Raw genomic sequence first — 18,748 nt, forward strand, 5'->3', positions numbered from 1 at the left:
GCTTTTCCAAGTCCTTTGCTGTGTCTGACAGAATTACAATATCATCGGCGAACCTTAAAGCTTTTGTTTCTTCTCCATGGATTTTAATACCTACTCCGAATTTTTCTTTTGTTTCCTTTACTGCTTGCTCACCATACAGATTGAACAACATCGAGGATAGGCTACAACCCTGTCTCACTCCCTTCCCAACCACTGCTTCCCTTTCATGTCCCTTGACTCTTGTAACTGCCATCTGGTTTCTGTACGAATTGTAAATAGGCTTTCGCTCCCTGTATTTTACCCCTGCCACCTTCAGAATTTGAAATAGTATTCCAGTAAACATTGCCAAAAGCTTTCTCTAAGTCTACAAATGCTAGGAATGTAGGTTTGCCTTTCCTTAATCTTTCTTCTAAGATAAGTCGTAGGGTCAGTATTGCCTCACGTGTTCCAACATTTCTACGGAATCCAAACTGATCTTCCCCGAGGTCGGCTTCTACCAGTTTTTCCATTCATCTGTAAAGAATTCGTGTTAGTATTTTGCAACCGTGACTTATTAAACTGATAGCTCGGTAATTTTCACATCTGTCAACACCTGCTTTCTTTGGGATTGGAATTATTATATTCTTCTTGAAGTCTGAGGGTATTTCTCCTGTCCCATACATCTTGCTCACCAGATGGTAGAGTTTTGTCAGGACTGGCTCTCCCAAGGCTGTCAGTAGTTCTAATGGAATGTTGTCTACTCCCGGGGCCTTGTTTCGACTTAGGTCTTTCAGTGCTCTGTCAAACTCTTCACGCAGTATCATATCTCCCATTTCATCTTCATCTACATCCTCTTCCATTTCCATAATATTGTCCTCAAGAACATCGCCCCTGTATAGACCCTCTATATACTCCTTCCACCTTTCAGCTTTCCCTTCTTTGCTTAGAACTGGGTTTCCATCTGAGCTCTTGATATTCATACAAGTGGCTCTTTTCTCCAAAGGTCTCTTCAATTTTCCTGTAGGCAGGATCTATCTGACCTCTAGTGAGATAAGCCTCTACATCCTTACATTTGTCCTCTAGCCATCCCTGCTTAGCCATTTTGCACTTCCTGTCGATCTCATTTTTGAGACGTTTGTATTCCTTTTTGCCTGCTTCATTTACTGCATTTTTATATTTTCTCCTTTCATCAATTAAATTCAATATTTCTTCTGTTACCCAAGGATTTCTACTAGCCCTCATCTTTTTACCTACTTGATCCTCTGCTGCCTTCACCACTTCATACCTCAAAGCTACCCATTCTTCTTCTACTGTATTTCTTTCCCCCATTCTTGTCAATTGTTCCCTTATGCTCTCCCTGAAACTCTGTACAACCTCTGGTTTAGTCAGTTTATCCAGGTCCCATCTCCTTAAATTCCCACCTTTTTGCAGTTTCTTCAGTTTTAATCTACAGTTCATAACCAATAGATTGTGGTCAGAATCCACATCTGCCACTGGAGATGTCTTACAATTTAAAACCTGGTTTCTAAATCTCTGTCTTACCATTATATAATCTATCTGAAACCTGTCAGTATCTCCAGGCTTCTTCCATGTATACAACCATAGTAATTGGTAATGTTGCGTCCAATTCATTTCTCTTGCTGACACACCTTGTAGTGGATGTGATACAGCATTGTACACAATGATTCTTTATTTGTATCAACAGCTTGCCAACATGGTGTTTACGTACGGAAAGGCAAATGGCAATGGGTGGCGGGCAGCAAGTGTGTATCAGGAGGTACATCCCCACCAACAACAACCACAGCGTTCAATGTTTCCAATAGTGTTTCGCAGTATGTCTGAGACAGGAAATCATGAAGGATGTACCCGAAAAGTTCGGAAAGCAGACTTGGAGAAAAATGTGATTAACACTGTGGAAGTGACCGATGTGTCAGTACCAGGCAGTTGGCCCATCAGTACAGAGTGGGTCAGTCGACTGAATGGAACGTTCTCCATGACAATTGTTACTACCCTTATCACCTACAGTGTGTGCAGGGCTTACTAGCGACAGACTTTCCACATCGGGAGAAGTTTTGTCACTGGTTTCTTCAACAGGCAACCACAATTCTGGGACCTATGTCATCCATCATATTCACAGATGAGGCTACCTTTACGCGGAGTCGCATCTTCAGCTTTCATAACAGTCATCTGTGGGATAGTATGCAGAACCCACATGGTATGGCGACAGCAAATTACTAGCATCAGTGCAGCCGGATAATAGGTCACCATATTTTGGGACCAGTCTTCCATCCGCATAGCCTAACAGGCCAGAACTACTGGTGTTTCTTGCAGGTGACTTTACCTCCCATGCTGGAAGACGTGCCACTGATGACTAAGGGTTATGCGGCTGCTACATGATGGTTCTCCAGCCCACTTCACTATTAACATGTAAACGCATCTCATTCGTGTCTTTCCTGGTCAATGGATCAGATGAAGTGGTCCAGTTGCACGGCTTGCTCATTCACCGGATCTCAACCCTTGCAATTTCTGGTTATGTGCTTGCAATTTCTGGTTATGTGGTCATCTCTTAAGTATCGTGTATACAGAGCCTATTCCAGCTGTTAAGGCACTGGAGCATCATATTCGTGGTGCCTCTAACACTGTTCAGACACAGCCTAGCTGATGTAAATGTGAGAGACAGAACACGCTATAGCATGTATATGCATGCATTGGGGCACATGGAAACCATTTTCAACACATACTGTAACTGTGGCTGCACTGTACATCGCGTATTAGACCGCAGTCTCTTTAACAATGTATGATTCAATAAATGGTCTCTCGCATGGAAACCTTGCTTTTCCAGACATAAATTCATTACACCTTTTTCGTTCCGTGTCCATCCTCTCATCGATCAATCCCCAGAGTTTGTACATGGTGGAAAAAATCACCCTGTATAAACCAAAGACAGTATACGTAGAAATTTGGCAAGTTAAGTTTGATGTGGGTGCAAAGACGATGGGCACAAGTACGTCTGAGTCTCTGTTAACTGAATGTAAGACATTAATGGGTGCTCTACACCTCAATTTTTCTGGGACATTCTTATTTGCTAGTGAAACATGAAGACAGTGACACTGATCGGAAAGAGAAGAAACATACTTAAAAAGTTAGATCTTACAATCTGTTTAAGATCACTGGCTTACGGTTAGTATTCCGGAAAGATGAATTACTATGAAAATCATTTGCATCACTGTAAGTACTCCCCCTGACCTTCAGAAAATAGTATCAGTAAAACTATTTTAAAAAACAGCACTGGGAAATAGCATTCATTCATAAACGTCACCATCTCATCACATGCCACTAAGAAGCACCAGATTTGGATGTCTGCATCTGTTGTTAGTTGACCACACTATTACTCCACCTGGGAGTGGGGGGGGGGGGTACTTCAGTATGTTTATCGTGAGTTTTTATCGTGGTATTTCACAAAGACATGATGATCAACTTTATGGTAAGTGCACAACTGTCTTGAATTCATTCACAGAGTGATTCACTTTGCGAAGACACCATGTGTTTTCGACAACAGCTGCAGGAGGCCAAGTGCAGTATTATTGTGGTTGGGTAGTAAATGTGTATTCCTCTGAACGGCTGTTGTCAATGAAAATTATATTTTCATTCATTTACAATGTTGTTTGGTGCTTATCTTTCATCACTCAAATGCTACCAACTGGATCCATATCCATTTACATCACATCAGTAACGAGAATAAATGGCAAAGAAAATATTATGCACAATATGGATTTAAAAGGCTACAAAGTTGCTTATTATTACTGTTGTTGTGTCAATGCCACCACTTTCTTCAGTCCAAAGCCTGGTCTGGTGCCACTCCACACACTACTCTATCACGTGCGAGGTGCCTCATTTTCAAGTAACTACTGGATACCTGCTAACCTTCAAAACCCAAAATCTGGGAGATTCAGTTTTAAAAATCAGGAAATATGAATGATCAAAAACAATGACTATTTTCAGTATAATCCCAAGGCAACTAATGCGAGTTTCTCCATATGTCATAAAGCTATGTAACGGCTATAAAAACACTATTTGGGCACATTTTCTTGGTATCAACTTGTCACTTTCACTTTTAAAACCAAATTCCAGTTTTTTATTGTTACTGACACTATTTAACATTTTCTCTGTGCATTGTTTTGTTTGAACACGTTTTGAAACTTTCTCTGCCACGTGATTAACAAATGGCACATTGGCAGAAAGTACAAAACACAAACAATTAGTCAATAATGCTTCTTTTTCCTGTAATGAAAAACAAAACACTAAATGAAAATAATTTGAATATGACAAATAAGATGCATGTGAAATAACAAAAATAAAGCCTTCAGGGACCCCTACAGTAAAATAACATTTTAACCACCCACTCTATAAATATTTATACCAATCATAAAAATGTTGAACAAGCAATTTCACTTAAGCACAATGACAACAGGCACATAAAATGCACAGAAAACAGGAAAAATAACAATCAATATATGGATCATGTGCAACTTCCTGATTTCTGTAAACACCTATTCGTAAAAGAGACTAAAAACGTCTAATGAGTGAAGGACTCCTGACTGCTGGCTTAAAACAAATGTTGGGTTTACAAAACATATGCCTTTGGTTTGACAATGATAGGCTACAAATGGGGAGAAAACATGAAAAATTACGAGTCTCTCACCTAAATCTGAAGAGTTGGCAGGTATGCTGCTGCAACCCACATCCATTTGAAACTGTTAGTACACTTGTCTCTTGGTCTCCTGATATTATTTTAACCCCATACATTGCCCTCTAATACTAAACTGACGATTCCTTGATGTCTCAGAATCTGTGCTATCACCCAATCCCTTCTTTTAGTCAAGTTATGTCACAAGTTTCTTCTCGCCAATTCTATTCTGTACCTCCTCATTAGCTAAGCAATCAACCCATTTAAACTTCAACATTCCTCTGTAATACTTACAACCAAGCCCAGCAGATTTAAATGAGGAAAGCAAGATTTCAAGTTTAAATGAAGATGTGCAAAAAAACGGACTAACCCTAAAATGTAGAAGCTTACAAATGGTGTATATGTGGACAAGGAAAAAAAATTCCCGGATTTCCCAGTTAAAAATACACTTTTCCAGTGTTAAGTCACAGTATATTTTCCCTTATCAATCCTTTGAATAGTTATGGTTTTCTGCTTGGGCATACAATTTCCCGGCACTTTAGAAAACGAAACTCAGAGAAAAAGACAAGCTTTGGAAATATCTTTGATGTGCAGAAACATGTACCTGCGTATTTTCATATTACGAAACTATACGTTGGAATTCCACCAAACACTGCATGTTACTCTCCAAATCATTGAAATCGAAATTGCAATGCGCTTTCATAAGCCAGTCATAGCTCATGTCACGTGATTTCGCCAGCCGATGACAGTGGATATTTAGAGCATAGGACGTGTGATGTAGTCAGCCAACAGCAACATCAGTAAGTAGCACAAAGACACAAACAGGGAAAGTTAATAGTTTAAATTACTATATATAGTGTTGCTACAAGAAAAGAAAAGCTTTCACATATAATATCAGTTACTAAGGTTAATAAGCTGCAAGAGAAGCTAAGCTTTCGCATATAATGTTGATTTTTTTGCGCGTGTTACACTTCAAGATACATCACACAAATGTGACAGTAAAATTTTTAATAATGACATAAATATCTGATCTTCAGGGTTCGTGTAAAACATTGAAACATCATACATTATGTCATAAAAGAAACAAGACATCAGAGAATACTCAAAGTGCATCGGAATTTTGTGATCCATACTAAAATTTGCACATTTAAAGTGCGTACTTAAATTGCACAGTTGTATGTCCAGATTCCCAATGAAGTAGTCCTCAATCTGATATTAAGCTTCTCAGTGTGGTTTTCGGACTGTAAATTTTCTTGGAACAACAGTACTGTACTATATTATGTTTCGTTCTTTAGTATGGCATAATGCCATATGTGCTAGAAGATGAAAACGTGCACTTGAAATGCAGCAAACAGTTGAAACAAGCCGGTACTGTGAAATTAAACATTTCATTTCAAATACATTGACTGCCTCTGCGGGAAAGGTTATTAAAAGTCAAATTTCTTTAGCAAACAGACAAAAATAACTTCATTGTTCCACAAGGCGATTAATGTTTGACTGTCAGAAAGGTGGAAACTAATGACATATTTTAGCCTTCCGTAATTATGTGAATGTATTTTAATTCACTTGATAGCTCCTGGCCACAGATATCGGTTTTGTTTTCATTTGACATGAGAGTAAATGAAGGGAAACAGCAAAAACACTAAATGTAAACACGGGTCACATGGAGACTACACACTTCCCCACTATAACTCAGACTGCTCTGCAAATCAGCCCCGGATCTACGATATTGCGAACCAGGCCAATACAAAAAATAAATAAATAAATAAATAAAAAATAAAAAAATTGATTTTTCAAAAATATGTTCATCTTGTAGCACACATCTTTCTGAAAACTCTGAAACATAAAACGTGTGTGTTCAAGGAAATGTAAGACATTTGGTCTTAAGTTTGCCAAAAGTCAGTGCCACGCCTCTTCATAAAGCATTCTTCTACCGCATGTCACTGTATTTCGCTCTGTGGAAATGAAATGTGTATATTTTGTAATGGATGCCATCAAACTATATTTAGGACAGTGGAAATTGAAGTGTCCTGTGATGCCTCTCCTGCTCCCAGTTGGCCTGTTTGACAGCCTGCCCCTCTTAAAAATCTCGCATTTAATAGGCAGATGGGATTATTTGTAATCAGGAGAACAAGAACTCTTCAGAAGATTTGCACTCTTTATTGCCTATTAGCTAATAATTTACTGTTTTGCACAACATAAAATTAAACATAGGATACATACAACCAATAAAGACAAGAGATAGGCAAGAAAGTACGCATTTCTTCAATCTTTAGCTCCTAGCATTTTTTCTCTCTAATCTTGCTACAGCTTTATATGGAACGCTTTTCTTTCTGCGAAAGAATCTATTACCTCATCAAAGTTCATCATACGTTTTGCTACATGAAAAATCAAAATGTCATTACCTAATACCAAAAAAGCTGTTAACACAAATAATACCCAAGACTGGTGTGGTTTCTCGATCTGATTACATCTTTTGTCACTGTCTGCAAGGTAAAACAAAATAGGTCTTTCTAATATTGCAGCAGTTTTGTAACACACACCAAATAAATTACTATTTTGGCACAAATGGTCATTTTTACAACACGACAGAATATAATTCATGAAGTACCAATATCAAATGCCTTAAGGCCTACTACAAACAAAATGTTAGGAAATAGTTTCACATTTCATTCATACGCACCAGTTTCTCAAGCATGAGATCGAAAAGTATTACGAAATTTTTATATACATTGGAATCATCTTATTCTTCCATAATTTGTGTGATGTCCCCGTTTCTTCTCCTTTCTCGTTCTAACAAACAATCTTGTCACCAATTCTGTAGCTATTCCTACCATTTTCAAAATTTGTTTGTCGATTAAGTTCACTAACGCTGCCAGAATCACATGTTTAGTTATCCCGCGACTATTTTCTGGTCAGGCATTATTACGTGTTTGTACAACACGTTTTCCGCGTTACTTCCAGAATAGAACTTAAGCGGCTGCTAGCCAGGGACTTTACAACTGGTCCTTACTAGTGTAGCGATCTGGCCAAAAATTTTCTGTGGCAATTTCACTTTCTTGGATACACTGAGAAGATAACACATAATCTCTCTCACCTGTTATTCCTGTTAGTCATCTATTACCATTCTAGTAGTCTGAATTTATGGATTTCGCTAGTAATTATAACACCACTGATCATTCACAAACACAATCAACCACATAATCAGAGAGCAATTGGCATTCATCCCTTCGGCTTCACTCCGCTCAGTTCGTATAGCCCCGTCCCCTTTTGTCTTCAAAAGTTTATTTCTACATGCGACTAGGATTCTTCTGACAGAGACATCACATACACTATGCACACATTCAAAAATCAACTTATGATTCATTCAGAAATCAACTTAAATGTGTTCAAAAACCAACAGGGAAGGGTTTCAAAATCATATGAATAACCAATAGACTGCACCGGATGCTAGGCGCTTTGTGAAACAATTTTTTTTCCTCAAGAGTATGAATTTGGTGCCCCCTCTCCCCGGTAGCTTCTAGCTGCTTGCTGCGACTGCTTGCACAGCCAACAGCCACATTCGTGTAGCCAGAAGTGGGAGAATCCACTACTCAAACGCGGCTCAATTGCGCATGCGCCCACTCTTAACTGCTAAAACGAATCTAATGTAAACAGTTGTGACTTCACGCTCATCAGGGGCAATTTGTTGTTATTAAGCATTGCATAGTCTTCCTAAAGCCTCTGACACATTTTGCTGTTGGCAGTCACTTGCATGAGCGCTGTGTGTGGTTGTATATGGCGCATTTCCTTTGCAATTTAAGTTGTTATCTTTTTTTTTCTCTCTCCTTTATGATTTATTGTTGAAGTATTATTCTGCAGTAGTGGGATACAGTACTATCCTTTGTTACAGTATCGGTTCTTACCAGTCAAAACTACAAAAATTTAACTGATAACTAAAAAAAAATGAAAAATTCCCTGAATTCTAAAAAATTCCCGGTTTTCTTCCAGTTGAAAAAATTCCCAGGTCTTTCAAGGGTCTCCCAGTTGTGCCGGGTCATATACACCCTGCTACAGAAAGTGTTGCCATCTGTTGTTGGGTAGGGGAACTATCAAAACTGACAACGTCAATTTTGATAGTTACTGTACCCAACAACAGGTGGCAACACGTATCTCTAAGCTTGTGCATTTGAGGGTTAGCCCATTTTTCCGCATATTTCTTCAAATGATTCACACTTCATTAAAACCTGCTGCAAAGATTCAGGCACCTTTATATGTCTTGATCTGCTAGGACATAATGTGTGTATTTTGATACAGCACTCATTGCTCTTCCAGCATGACAATTTAGTCCGGTGGTTCAGCTATTTAATGTATACTGGCTTTCAATGTCTGCACTAGCTGCATTAATTTTATGCAGATTGGATGCACAGCTCAACCATCCACTTATATGACTGTTTGCTTTCTTTGCTGCGTAAAATCTCCATCCTGTCATCTCTCGAGTGTGTTCTGTGTCACATGATTGGTTCAGTCATGAAAAAAGAACAATTAAAGGAATGTACAAAATTAAGCAATTGTAATTCACAACACTTAACACTGTACTGGGAATTAAGAAGGCAAATAACAATAAGTGCCAGAACATTAAATTACAAGAACAACAATTACATAAACCAAAGACAGCGTATGTAATCTGACGAAGCAGTTTGATGAATGCAAGATGATAGGCACAAACAAGTCCGAGTCTCTTGCAAGCTGAATATGCGACATTTAATGCTGTCCCATGTCCACATTTTTCAGGGAAGTCTTCATTTCCAAGTACACAAACATAATGACACTGATCAGAAATAAAACATACACCCTTACGAAGTTAGATCTTACAATCTGTTTAATATTACTGATTATTGTTTGTATTCCTGGGAGACTAATTACAATGAAAGAAAAAATAATCTGCAACGCTGCAATTATTAAACTTGACCTTCAAAAGATACTCCAAGTAAAACTGTTGCAAGATCAGTACTGAGTGCCAGCAGCCATAAACATCATCTGACCTCAACTCATCACATTGCTTCACATCACACAGAAACACCACATTTGGATGTATGCATCTTTAAATATGCACTCCACTGAACAGTTGTTGTTACCAATGAAAATTAGATTTTCATTCATTTACAATGTTGTTTGCTACATATCTTATCATTCATAAATATTACCAATCAGATGAATAGCCACTTACCATATCAGAAGATCTGTAATCAGGATGAATTATGAACAAAAGATTACGCAAAATATAGATTTAAAATGCTAATTAACTTACACCCAAGAATATGTTGCAAGCCTCATTGAAGCCTGCTGCGAAGACTCTGACATCTCTGCAATTCTTTCGATCTGCTAGGACACGACATGCATACCTCGATACGGTACTTGTTGCCCTGCCAGCATGTCGATTTACATCCATGACTACAAAATCAATTGGTGGCTCAGCTGAGCGTCCAATCTGCAAAATGTTAAAACTGTTAGTACATACACTGAAATTTACCACAAAGAACGTACGTTTTAATGAAGGAACAACTCAAAACTACATGGAGAATCACAGAAAAAAAGGTTCCCCTTTTTTTGTGGAGATGCAGAGAAACTGTTACTGTTGTTGTTGTTGGCCACACTGCTATGAGTGGCTCTTCCTCCACTCGCAAGTAAGCATGTGTAGTGTAGGTACTTTGTCACTGTAGTGTTCATTACAGGTGACATAAAGCAGCAACACAAGTATTGCATTAAGAGTCAACAGCCATAGTCTTTTGAACCTGTACATTTTTGCTCGGAATGCCGGAAGCAGAAACTGTGACCCATGTGGCGATTCCTCAAGCAATACCAATTACCAGAGCAGGAGACAGCTGGGGTGTATGCTGTGGGACAGCAAGAGAGCAGTCAAGTATTCTACAGCCCTCTTTGCAGTGAGCCTATCACTCACATGCCTTCATACTTGCAAACTGCTGTAACTTTCAGACAAATTACTCCAGACTGCACAGCCACATTCTCCTGGTCAACTACATAGTGCAGACACTGCAGCTACACTGCAGTGACTTGGGTGTTGTCGAGGGGAACAAGAGATCGAGAAAATCAGGGCTTGTTGGTTAAGAATGGCTCGTGGCCTGGAATGAGGGCAGCAGGCACATAGATAGGAATGTGGCACCAGTGAGCTTGCTCTAGTCAAGGGAGGGTGAGTTATGCACAAAATACCACGACATCAAGAAGTGGGCTGGAAGGGGAGATAGAAAAGTGGAAGAGTGCGAACAGGAGGGTGAGAGTGTAGGATGAGTGAAAGAGTCATGGGTTAAGTGGCCCTTACCACACCTACCTTTGGCCAGAACACACTTACTGGTGGCCCTCTCCTACCTTGTGCCTATGGCTCTCTCTCCACCCCAGCCAAACATTTGCTACCCTCCCTGTTTCTTTATCAACTTGTCCCAACACAACCATAGCCTAGCTGCAGAGCTAGCACAATGTTGTCAATCAGGAGAACACTGCCATGAAGAGTGTGTACACACATAGGTCCGTGTGTGTAAGTTCATTCTATTAGGTCTAATCAAAAGACTTGACCAAAAGCTAACAATGTTCTCAGTTATTTTATGTGCTTAGATTCGGCTGGTTAAATTGACTGAAAGTTTGAAGGAAGGCAAGAGCATATCACCTACAATGCCCAGTAAAACACTATGCTGTTCAACTGAAGGTTGGTTTGATGACAGCTTTTCTCTTTACTTAACAACTCAGTATCTCAACTATTTTGGGAGTTGTTAGTGCCACTACTTCCATTATTTATACTCCACAACAACATTATTCACTTGATATAATTCCAAATATCTTTAGTTTCCCAATTTGAACAATTCATTCCATACAAACACTACAGAGAAGAGAATAACATGATGATGGTTTACCTGAAACATGTCTGTTTCCCTGTCTCTTGCATACTGAACAAGAACAGTTTCAGAGACGGAAAACTTGTAAATCACATTATGTGATTTTGAATCCAGCGCCGCCTGAAACAATGTTTTTTTTCCCAAAATCACAAATACTTTTACAATCTGCATAGTACTACATAATCATTATACCTACTACAGCTGTGAGTCACAAACAACGGCCATTGAGTTTAGGCTTGTTCTGCATACATACGTCACACATTCTCTGACAGCCAATGACCTTTCAGTAGTGTTCTGAGCACTCTTTTGTGAATGTCATAGCCAATGAGAGCATTAAACATGATAATAGTGTGTCTTTAGTGTATTTTTATTCCATTTATTGCAAGTTGTCATCGCTGATAGTGGTGCTAAGTGACAAATTCTACATAAAGAAAGAATCTGCTGGATATAAATGTTTCCTTTAAATGCAAAGCGTATACATACATACATATGGTTATAATAGAAGGAAACATTCCACGTAGGAAAAATATACCTAAAAACAAAGATGATGTGACTTACCAAATGAAAGTGCTGGCAGGTCGACAGACACACAAACGAACACAAACATACACACAAAATTCAAGCTTTCGCAACAAACTGTTGCCTCATCAGGAAAGAGGGAAGGAGAGGGAAAGACGAAAGGATGTGGGTTTTAAGGAAGAGGGTAAGGAGTCATTCCAGTCCCGGGAGCGGAAAGACTTACCTTAGGGGGAAAAAAGGACGGGTATACACTCGCGCGCACACACACACACACACACACACACACACACACACACACACACATCCACACATATACAGACACAAGCAGACATATTTAAAGACAAAGAGTTTGGGCAGAGATGTCAGTCGAGGCAGAAGTGCAGAGGCAAAGATGTTGTTGAATGACAGGTGAGGTATGAGTGGCGGCAACTTGAAATTAGCGGAGATTGAGGCCTGGTGGATAACGGGAAGAGATGATATATTGAAGAGCAAGTTCCCATCTCCGGAGTTCGGATAGGTTGGTGTTAGTGGGAAGTATCCAGATAACCCGGACGGTGTAACACTGCGCCAAGATGTGCTGGCCGTGCACCAAGGCATGTTTAGCCACAGGGTGATCCTCATTACCAACAAACACTGTCTGCCTGTGTCCATTCATGCGAATGGACAGTTTATTGCTGGTCATTCCCACATAGAATGCATCACAGTGTAGGCAGGTCAGTTGGTAGATCACGTGGGTGCTTTCACACGTGGCTCTGCCTTTGATTGTGTACACCCTCCGGGTTACAGGACTGGAGTAGGTGGTGGTGGGAGTGTGCATGGGACAGGTTTTACACCGGGTGCGGTTACAAGGGTAGGAGCCAGAGGGTAGGGAAGGTGGTTTGGGGATTTCATAGGGATGAACTAAGAGGTTACGAAGGTTAGGTGGACGGCGGAAAGACACTCTTGGTGGAGTGGGGAGGATTTCATGAAGGATGGATCTCATTTCAGGGCAGGATTTGAGGAAGTCGTATCCCTGCTGGAGAGCCACATTCAGAATCTGATCAAGTCCCGGAAAGTATCCTGTCACAAGTGGGGCACTTTTGTGGTTCTTCTGTGGGAGGTTCTGGGTTTGAGAGGATGAGGAAGTGGCTCTGGTTATTTGCTTCTGTACCAGGTCGGGAGGGTAGTTGCGGGATGTGAAAGCTGTTGTCAGGTTGTTGGTGTAATGCTTCAGGGATTCCGGACTGGAGCAGATTCGTTTGCCACGAAGACCTAGGCTGTAGGGAAGGGACCGTTTGATGTGGAATGGGTGGCAGCTGTCGTAATGGAGGTACTGTTGCTTGTTGGTGGGTTTGATGTGGACGGACGTGTGCAGCTGGCCACTGGACAGGTGAAGGTCAACATCAAGGAAAGTGGCATGGGATTTGGAGTAGGAACAGGTGAATCTGATGGAACCAAAGGAGTTGAGGTTGGAGAGGAAATTCTGGAGTTCTTCACTGTGAGTCCAGATCATGAAGATGTCATCAATAAATCTGTACCAAACTTTGGGTTGTCAGGCCTGGGTAACCAAGAAGGCTTCCTCTAAGCGACCCATGAATAGGTTGGCGTACGAAGGGGCCATCCTGGTACCCATGGCTGTTCCCTTTAATTGTTGGTATGTCTGGTCTTCAAAAGTGAAGAAGTTGTGGGTCAGGATGAAGCTGGCTAAGGTAATGAGGAAAGAGGTTTTAGGTAGGGTGGCAGGTGATCGGCGTGAAAGGAAGTGCTCCATCACAGCGAGGCCCTGGACGTGCGGGATATTTGTGTATAAGGAAGTGGCATCAATGGTTACAAGGATGGTTTCTGGGGGTAACGGATTGGGTAAGGATTCCAGGCGTTCGAGAAAGTGGTTGGTGTCTTTGATGAAGGATGGGAGACTGCATGTAATGTGTCACTTCCTTTCACGCCGATCACCTGCCACCCTACCTAAAACCTCTTTCCTCATTACCTTAGCCAGCTTCATCCTGACCCACAACTTCTTCACTTTTGAAGACCAGACATACCAACAATTAAAGGGAACAGCCATGGGTACCAGGATGGCCCCTTCGTACGCCAACCTATTCATGGGTCGCTTAGAGGAAGCCTTCTTGGTTACCCAGGCCTGACAACCCAAAGTTTGGTACAGATTTATTGATGACATCTTCATGATCTGGACTCACATTGAAGAAGAACTCCAGAATTTCCTCTCCAACCTCAACTCCTTTGGTTCCATCAGATTCACCTGTTCCTACTCCAAATCCCATGCCACTTTCCTTGATGTTGACCTTCACCTGTCCAATGGCCAGCTTCACACGTCCGTCCACATCAAACCCACCAACAAGCAACAGTACCTCCATTACGACAGCTGCCACCCATTCCACATCAAACGGTCCCTTCCCTACAGCCTAGGTCTTCGTGGCAAACGAATCTGCTCCAGTCCGGAATCCCTGAAGCATTACACCAACAACCTGACAACAGCTTTCGCATCCCGCAACTACCCTCCCGACCTGGTACAGAAGCAAATAACCAGAGCCACTTCCTCATCCTCTCAAACCCAGAACCTCCCACAGAAGAACCACAAAAGTGCCCCACTTGTGACAGGATACTTTCCGGGACTTGATCAGATTCTGAATGTGGCTCTCCAGCAGGGATACGACTTCCTCAAATCCTGCCCTGAAATGAGATCCATCCTTCATGAAATCCTCCCCACTCCACTAAGAGTGTCTTTCTGCCATCCACCTAATCTTCGTAACCTCTTAGTTCATCCCTATGAAATCCCCAAACCACCTTCCCTACCCTCTGGCTCCTACCCTTGTAACCGCACCCGGTGTAAAACCTGTCCCATGCACCCTCCCACCACCACCTACTCCAGTCCTGTAACCCGGAGGGTGTACACAATCAAAGGCAGAGCCACGTGTGAAAGCACCCACGTGATCTACCAACTGACCTGCCTACACTGTGATGCATTCTATGTGGGAATGACCAGCAACAAACTGTCCATTCGCATGAATGGACACAGGCAGACAGTGTTTGTTGGTAATGAGGATCACCCTGTGGCTAAACATGCCTTGGTGCACGGCCAGCACATCTTGGCGCAGTGTTACACCGTCCGGGTTATCTGGATACTTCCCACTAAGACCAACCTATCTGAACTCCGGAGATGGGAACTTGCTCTTCAATATATCCTCTCTTCCCGTTATCCACCAGGCCTCAATCTCCGCTAATTTCAAGTTGCCGCCACTCATACCTCACCTGTCATTCAACAACATCTTTGCCTCTGCACTTCTGCCTCGACTGACATCTCTGCCCAAACTCTTTGTCTTTAAATATGTCTGCTTGTGTCTGTATATGTGTGGATGGATGTGTGTGTGTGTGTGTGTGTGTGTGTGTGTGTGTGTGTGTGTGTGTGTGTGTGTGCGCGCGCGCGCGAGCGCGAGTGTATACCCGTCCTTTTTTCCCCCTAAGTTAAGTCTTTCCGCTCCCGGGACTGGAATGACTCCTTACCCTCTCCCTTAAAACCCACATCCTTTCGTCTTTCCCTCTCCTTCCCTCTTTCCTGATGAGGCAACAGTTTGTTGCGAAAGCTTGAATTTTGTGTGTATGTTTGTGTTCGTTTGTGTGTCTGTCGACCTGCCAGCACTTTCATTTGGTAAGTCACATCATCTTTGTTTTTAGGTACACACACACACACACACACACACACACACACACACACACACACACACACACACCAACTGGCACTTGAAACCAGTAACAATGCAATCCGCATCCACGTCTCAAACTGCCATCATTCCTGAACCGGACTAGAAACACTGTGTGAAGGTCATATAAGCAGTCACACGAATGAAGTGTGCGGTAAGGTAGAACAATGTTGTTCTACAATTGTTTTTTCAAACAGCGTTATACACTTTCCTCTGACCAACGTCAATGTCTACAAAGGAAATCGTATACCCTCAACATTGGATGGATGAATGGGTATGCTGGTGTAGCCACATGACAGCAAGGTCTTCAGCACCCACACAAAACAGTTGGGGACGAGTGTCGGTAAAACACACTAAACAGGAGTATAAAACAGCAAGGTAACTAAAGTCACAATATATGGGAACCTATGTGTGTACCCGTACTGAAGCACAAAACGAAGTATCATACTAATATTAAAACATTAACTAAACAGAAAGAAAGTAGCAGAAGGAGTTAAAAGATACAGCAGATGGACATGGCTGGTGGACTGCAAGAATAAAAAAGGATGAGCCAGTCACTCCGCAACACACTACAACCTCCAGCCTGAAATCTTAGGACATAGTACAGGCACATCACAAAACTTTGAAACTTTAGACCCACTCGCCTTATCAGCTAAAATAGAGGGCAGATACCCACCAATAGCTGCTTCTGCCCTTGTGTCACAGTATAAAATGTACTCTGTTAAAATATGGTGTACAGAGATCTGCACACCACAAGCATCACAAAACGGGGAATCCTCTCCCCATGGTAAAAAGCCATGTAAGAGGGCAGTGACCAATTCAAACATATGTGAAGTCACTTCATCCCGCATGAGTAAACAGCAGGAGGAACAACATAGCTAAATACTTACTTCACCAACTGCAGCTCATTGTCCTTTACTGTAAGCCATTCCTCATCCCACAACTGCATGAACTTCCTATGCAGTGCAGAAACAGCAGCCTGCTGAGGAATAGGACACTGTGCCACATCCTCCCCTCTGCAGGCCTCCTTAGCAGCCCAATTGGCCAGCTTGTTTACCCGGATCCCCACATTCCCTGGTACCCAGCACAACTTCTCAGCTGGGTGCAGGATCTGTAACGATTGTAAGGCACTAAGGGAACTGGAGCAGATGAGAAACCATTTGCCCTGAATACATCGCATCTGTCCAATGCCTTCACGAGTATGTGGAGCTCTGCTGACAAAACTGTATACTCATCACGAAGAAGAATCTTAGTGACATGGTCGGAGAACAGTACAGAGCAGCCAAGGGAATACCCTTGTTTGGAACAATCGTGTACACTACTGTGAAACTGTGATGCATACCTAAGAAGTTAAAAAATAGAGACTGAAATGTAAAATCTGGTGTATAATCTTTCTTACAATTGGTCAAGCGTACCCATGTTGTAGATTCACAATGAGGCCTGTATGTTTCTGTCTTGCCTATAGCCAACATTTCTTTTAGCGACTTATTCCATACCAAACGAAACTGAAGACCTGTGGAGGGCGGTCAGCACCGCTGAGATTATGGTTGAGAAACAGGGAGCAGGGAGCGGAGATGGCCAAAGCACACTCTCCACTACCCTTACAAGTGGAGTACTGCCACACACTAAATGTCTATATACCAACGCCCTGCAATTCCAAAATTAAATATAGATCAGTGCTTTTGTTTGACAATACTTCTCTGAAAAAAACTTTGCCAGTATCTGTTCAAAGAATAGCATATATGAATCCATCTTCATCAAAATAAAAGCCTCTTCAGTTCTTATGCCACATAATTTTGTAAAGGCAAAATGTGGCTTGCATATGTCTTCTCATTCGTATATGATAAAAACAAATTTCATAGAAAGAATTATTTCTGTCACGAAGTGTTGACATGGGTGGGGGATGAAGTCAGAGACCAGAGTGAATGGTGATGTAGCTGAAGTTGCCAGCTATCTCAGATTACAACTGTTCGCATTGGTACACTTCTGTACATAAGATGAATTCTTCAATACCTGGATGATATCAATTTAATTAGTACCCATTAAAATCGGAACTGTACTAAGCACACTGAGATACATGAACATGTACAGCATCAGCATGGCACACTTTAGGCCATAGCTTCAGTGCCAGTCATACAATACTTCTATTTTTTCTCAGTGTTTAAATCCACCTTATTTGCTACAAAGTATTCAGTCCAATTCATAAACCGAGAAAATATTCCATAAGCATGTGTTTGCTAACTATACCCGTGCCGCTGAAACATTGCATTTGACGTTTGCGTATGATGTTGGCAGCGTAACAGAGTAACAAGTGAAGAACGATAGGCGCTAGGCGTTCAGCGTGGGGCGCCAGCCGATCACAGCGCAGTGGGCACTGCTGTTACTCACGTGCTGTGACGTCAAAGTTCCCGCGTTGCCGGCTTTGTTTAGTGAATGTGTATACAACGTGAATTGTATGTTGTTTACCGCGTGTTTTCGTTGTACTGTGTGCTATATCGTTGTGACTTTTGTTACGTTGTGAGTTCACATACTTGGAAAATGCCATCGAAAAGACTTGGTTCACCTAGTGACAATCCTTTGCGTCGTGGGGTGCCGCTAAACAGCCAGACACTGGAGTTACTACTCAGAACTCTTGAGTTTTACGAGAAGGAGAAAAACTACTTAAGCATTCATGGACAGCCATCAATTCCTGCCGATAAAGTAGTGGAATGTACATCGAAAACTCTTTGAATTAGTGCAAGAACCGTAGTAACTAAGGGAATATTACTACAAAACTTGGAAGATAGTGAAGTGAGCCGTAATGATTCCGAGCTGTCTGGATCAAATAATACATTTTTAACAACTCCGGGAAAAAGAAAAAGCAGTCTAGTCCTATCACAGATTTAAGATTCTTTCCAGACTGATGCAATTCGTAGGCATGTTTATGCTTACTACAGCAGAAAAGAGTATCCGACTGTAGCTAAGATATTAGTCTCTCAAAAAGAAAGTGAACTCTTCAG

General features: G+C 41.5%; 1 protein-coding gene across 4 annotated transcripts in view; it reads right to left on the reverse strand.

Moving 5' to 3' along the window:
* LOC126181517 (protein pellino-like) overlaps window positions 1-18,748 on the reverse strand; it is a 145,206-nt gene that overhangs the window by 97,797 nt on the left and 28,661 nt on the right. For 3 of the 4 annotated variants that reach the window (XM_049924777.1, XM_049924778.1, XM_049924779.1), the window contains exons 5-6: window positions 11,551-11,652; window positions 9,936-10,115 (exon numbers count right to left, since the gene is read on the reverse strand). In XM_049924777.1, the coding sequence (XP_049780734.1) occupies window positions 9,936-10,115; window positions 11,551-11,652 (282 nt within the window). The remainder of the gene's footprint in view (window positions 1-9,935; window positions 10,116-11,550; window positions 11,653-18,748) is intronic. The other variant, XM_049924780.1, reaches the window with a different exon arrangement.

Source organism: Schistocerca cancellata, chromosome 1 (genome assembly GCF_023864275.1).
Source record: "Schistocerca cancellata isolate TAMUIC-IGC-003103 chromosome 1, iqSchCanc2.1, whole genome shotgun sequence".
NCBI lineage: Eukaryota > Metazoa > Arthropoda > Insecta > Orthoptera > Acrididae > Schistocerca > Schistocerca cancellata.